This window comes from Corythoichthys intestinalis, chromosome 1, assembly GCF_030265065.1.
Source record: "Corythoichthys intestinalis isolate RoL2023-P3 chromosome 1, ASM3026506v1, whole genome shotgun sequence".
NCBI classification, from domain to species: Eukaryota; Metazoa; Chordata; class Actinopteri; order Syngnathiformes; family Syngnathidae; genus Corythoichthys; species Corythoichthys intestinalis.
This window is the reverse complement of record NC_080395.1, coordinates 1,544,621-1,547,806: the sequence shown is the minus strand read 5'-3', so window position 1 is coordinate 1,547,806 and position 3,186 is coordinate 1,544,621. Positions and strand designations below refer to the sequence as shown.

The window sequence follows — 3,186 nt, the reverse complement described above, 5'->3', positions numbered from 1 at the left end:
CTACTGTAGATTGTGGGACCCTCTTCAATAGTAGTTTTTCCACCTAGGTGTGTGAATGTATTTCTCATATCAGGATATACAAACGCGTCTCTGTCAGCCATGCCCACAACACAAGAGGTTTCACACAAAAAAAGAGGCGAGTTTTAAGCACATGTTAGTTTCTCATAAGGGGGACGATCTGCCACCACCCCGAGTTGCGCCCAACTGCGAGGGCTCGTTCAGTCCTGCTTGCAGGCCTAGTTACACTACCATGAATGAAAATGAGTTTAAAATGAGTATTCGTAGTAGACATACTAATATAGCACATACTATAGTGACTTAATTAAAAAATATTTAGCATCAGGACCTTTGTCTTCATAAACCCAACGAAATTGACCAAGGAGAGTTCAAAGAATTGCAAACGTTTCATGGTCCCTCATCCTCTGAGGCGTCTCATCTGGGTCATGAAGTCGCCGACTCGCCGGGCGCTCAGCGGGTTGCTCCAAACGCCGCCTTCCTTGAAGTGCGAGCCCACGATGAGGCCGCTCGCGCCCAGGTAGCGATCCACGTTCTCCACGGTCACGCCAGAACCGATTAGAACCGGGAGACTGACCGCCCGGGATACTTCTAGGGCGGGTGACACGATGAACGTAGAACAGGAAGTGAGGGCGGTGCGAACGTACCGATGAGCTCCTGCGGGTCAGTGAGGGCTCCGGTGGAAATTCCGGTCAGGACGAGTCCATCCGAGAGGAAGAACTCGGCGGCCCGAGCCGTCTCCGCCACGCTCACGTCCGATGTCAGAGCGTGAGAACTGAGGCCATGTGACAACACCCGCGCTAGATTAGAATTTTTTAAATGACTTCATTTTTTAGGGTTGTCAAAAGTATCAAAAAGTACCAACACCGTCACTGAAATGTTGTATTTGGGTATATTTGATTGCAAAAATATTGGTACTCAGTTACAGTAGTATGAAAAAGTATCTGAACCTTTTGGAATTTCTAACATTTCTGCATAAAATCACCATCAAATGTGATCTGATCAATGTTTGGGTGGTTTTAGTCATTAATTACATACACATCATGTAACATTATCATACTGTACACGTATTCAGCATGTTGTTCTCTATTGTATTTTGATTTTAAATTGCCTTTCAAAATGACATATGTGTTATATGTGTTGGATTTTATCAAGTAAATTTCCCCCCAAAATGCGACTTATACTCAGGTGCGACTTATAGTCCGAAAATACGCTATTTGAACTAAGTAATCGATAGATTAATCGGTAACACAGTACAATAAGGGCCCCTAATTAACATTAGTTAATGCATTTTTCTGCAATAACTAATGTTTAAGTAACATTACAATAATTAATATAATTGCTTATCTAACATTTATTAATGTATTAATTAACATGAGCTAATACATTAGCTAATGCATTAGTGAATGCATAACCAGACAGTAACTAATGGTTTGGTAAAATTAAGAAAAATATATAGAGTTAGGGTTTAGGGTCAGGGTTTGTTAACTTAGCATTTATAATTTCTTAGTTAAGTATTACTTAACCTTAATTAACCATTACTGAATGTTTTTTGGACCCTTATTGTAAAGTGTAGCACACATATCCCTGAACTAAGAAATTATATAATAATAATAATAATTTTGACAGCCCTAGTAGTTACCTGTGTTTCTTCTTGATATCCGTAAAGATGAGGATGTCGTCCGCCCCGACGTTCTTGCGATACCGGAGAAGTTCTCCGGCGCAAGCGTGTACCAAACCCTCATCAGCCACGTGGGAAAACACAAATCCCTCCGCTCGTATGAAGTGCGCACCTGAAAACAGGACAACCAATGAACTGCGCTCACCAAAATTGAATGGAATTTTCCAAGCAAAATACCAGAAGCTAGCGCGACGGCTAACGCCTGCTGGTTAGCGGCGGACAAAATCTGGACGCCGACGGGAACGGATGGACACACGCTCCTCACGGCGGCGCATACCGACGTCATGCATGCGGTTACCTCAGGACCGGGAGATAGCGAGTACGGGACGTCGTGCATGTTCTCCACCGTCACGCCATCCTAGCAGATCATGTTTTACATGCCATTAATGAGGATACAAGTCCAACTTGTTTAAACTGGGTCCAAATATACCGGAAGTGATGCTGGATTACCCCAAAATGTACTGAAAGAGATCCAAAATCAACAGGAAGTGACCCAAAATGAACTCCTTGCCTGCCAATGACGGCCTTTGACGCCACCAAATATTTTCGTAAGACCAAAATGTGCCACTGTAATAGTGTCTGTTGATGAATTGTCTGCCGTTGATTTGTTCATCCCTCCCAATTAAAACGAATTGGACGTCGAACGTCGTCAATGGCAGCCAATGATTAACAAAGGAAAATGCAAAAATACCCTCCATTAATATACTATTTGCTGCCATTCTGCCAGTTCCAATGGATTGGACATCTATCCTCGTCAAAGCCAGTGAACCAGGTAAATTGAAGCGGACCACAGGTTGACCCTTGGGGTACCCCTCAGGCCACTTACCAAGCCTGCATCCCGGTATATTCTGGCCTCTCTGCATGCCTCTTCGATGATTTGCGACATTTTCAAGCAGCCAAGTGGAGAACCTGTCAAACACATGCAAAATATTCATGTATTCCAATAAGAATTTTTTAAAAATGGAAGCGCTACCTGGTAAAGCTTTAACGTGAATCATTCCAATAACCACACATTTGACGCGCCCGAAAAGGTCTGACCACTTCATGTTTGTCAGTTTGTGCTCGCCACTGCAATCAGGGAGCAAAGACCTTTTTTTTTTTTTTTTCTTGGACTTTTTTTTTTTTTTTAATCTTTGGTCAAGTCACGTGAGTGTCCAAAAGTCAACTCGCAAGGTTGTGGCTTCTCGCTAACACAATAGTGGTATTTGCCGTGTGGCACAAAAAATGACAGAAGGGGGAAAAATAAGTCAGTGAACCCTCTGCCTTAGGGAACTTAAAGAGCAATTGAAACCAATTTTTACCAAACATTTTAATTTTCAATTCAATTCAATTCAATTTTATTTGTATAGCCCTCAATCACAACAGAAGTCTCAAAGGGCTTTACAGAGGCAATATCATACACAATTAGAAATGAAGCAACAAAGATGAATAGATGCAGTTCAAGTCCTGGGTATCCCCTATCCTTAAGACCCTCCATGCCGGCAAGGAAA

At 42.4% G+C, this 3,186-nt stretch overlaps 1 protein-coding gene across 1 annotated transcript; it reads right to left on the bottom strand.

The window, feature by feature from the left end:
* Window positions 1-415: 415 nt before the first annotated feature.
* On the bottom strand, window positions 416-2,742 carry zgc:162297 (uncharacterized protein LOC555865 homolog). The gene is made up of 6 exons (XM_057852594.1): window positions 2,670-2,742; window positions 2,523-2,605; window positions 1,874-2,054; window positions 1,658-1,808; window positions 663-790; window positions 416-606 (listed from the first exon to the last, which is right to left on the bottom strand). The coding sequence occupies exons 1-6, from the start codon at window positions 2,740-2,742 to the stop codon at window positions 416-418; spliced, it is 807 nt and encodes a 268-aa protein (XP_057708577.1).
* Window positions 2,743-3,186: the final 444 nt, after the last annotated feature.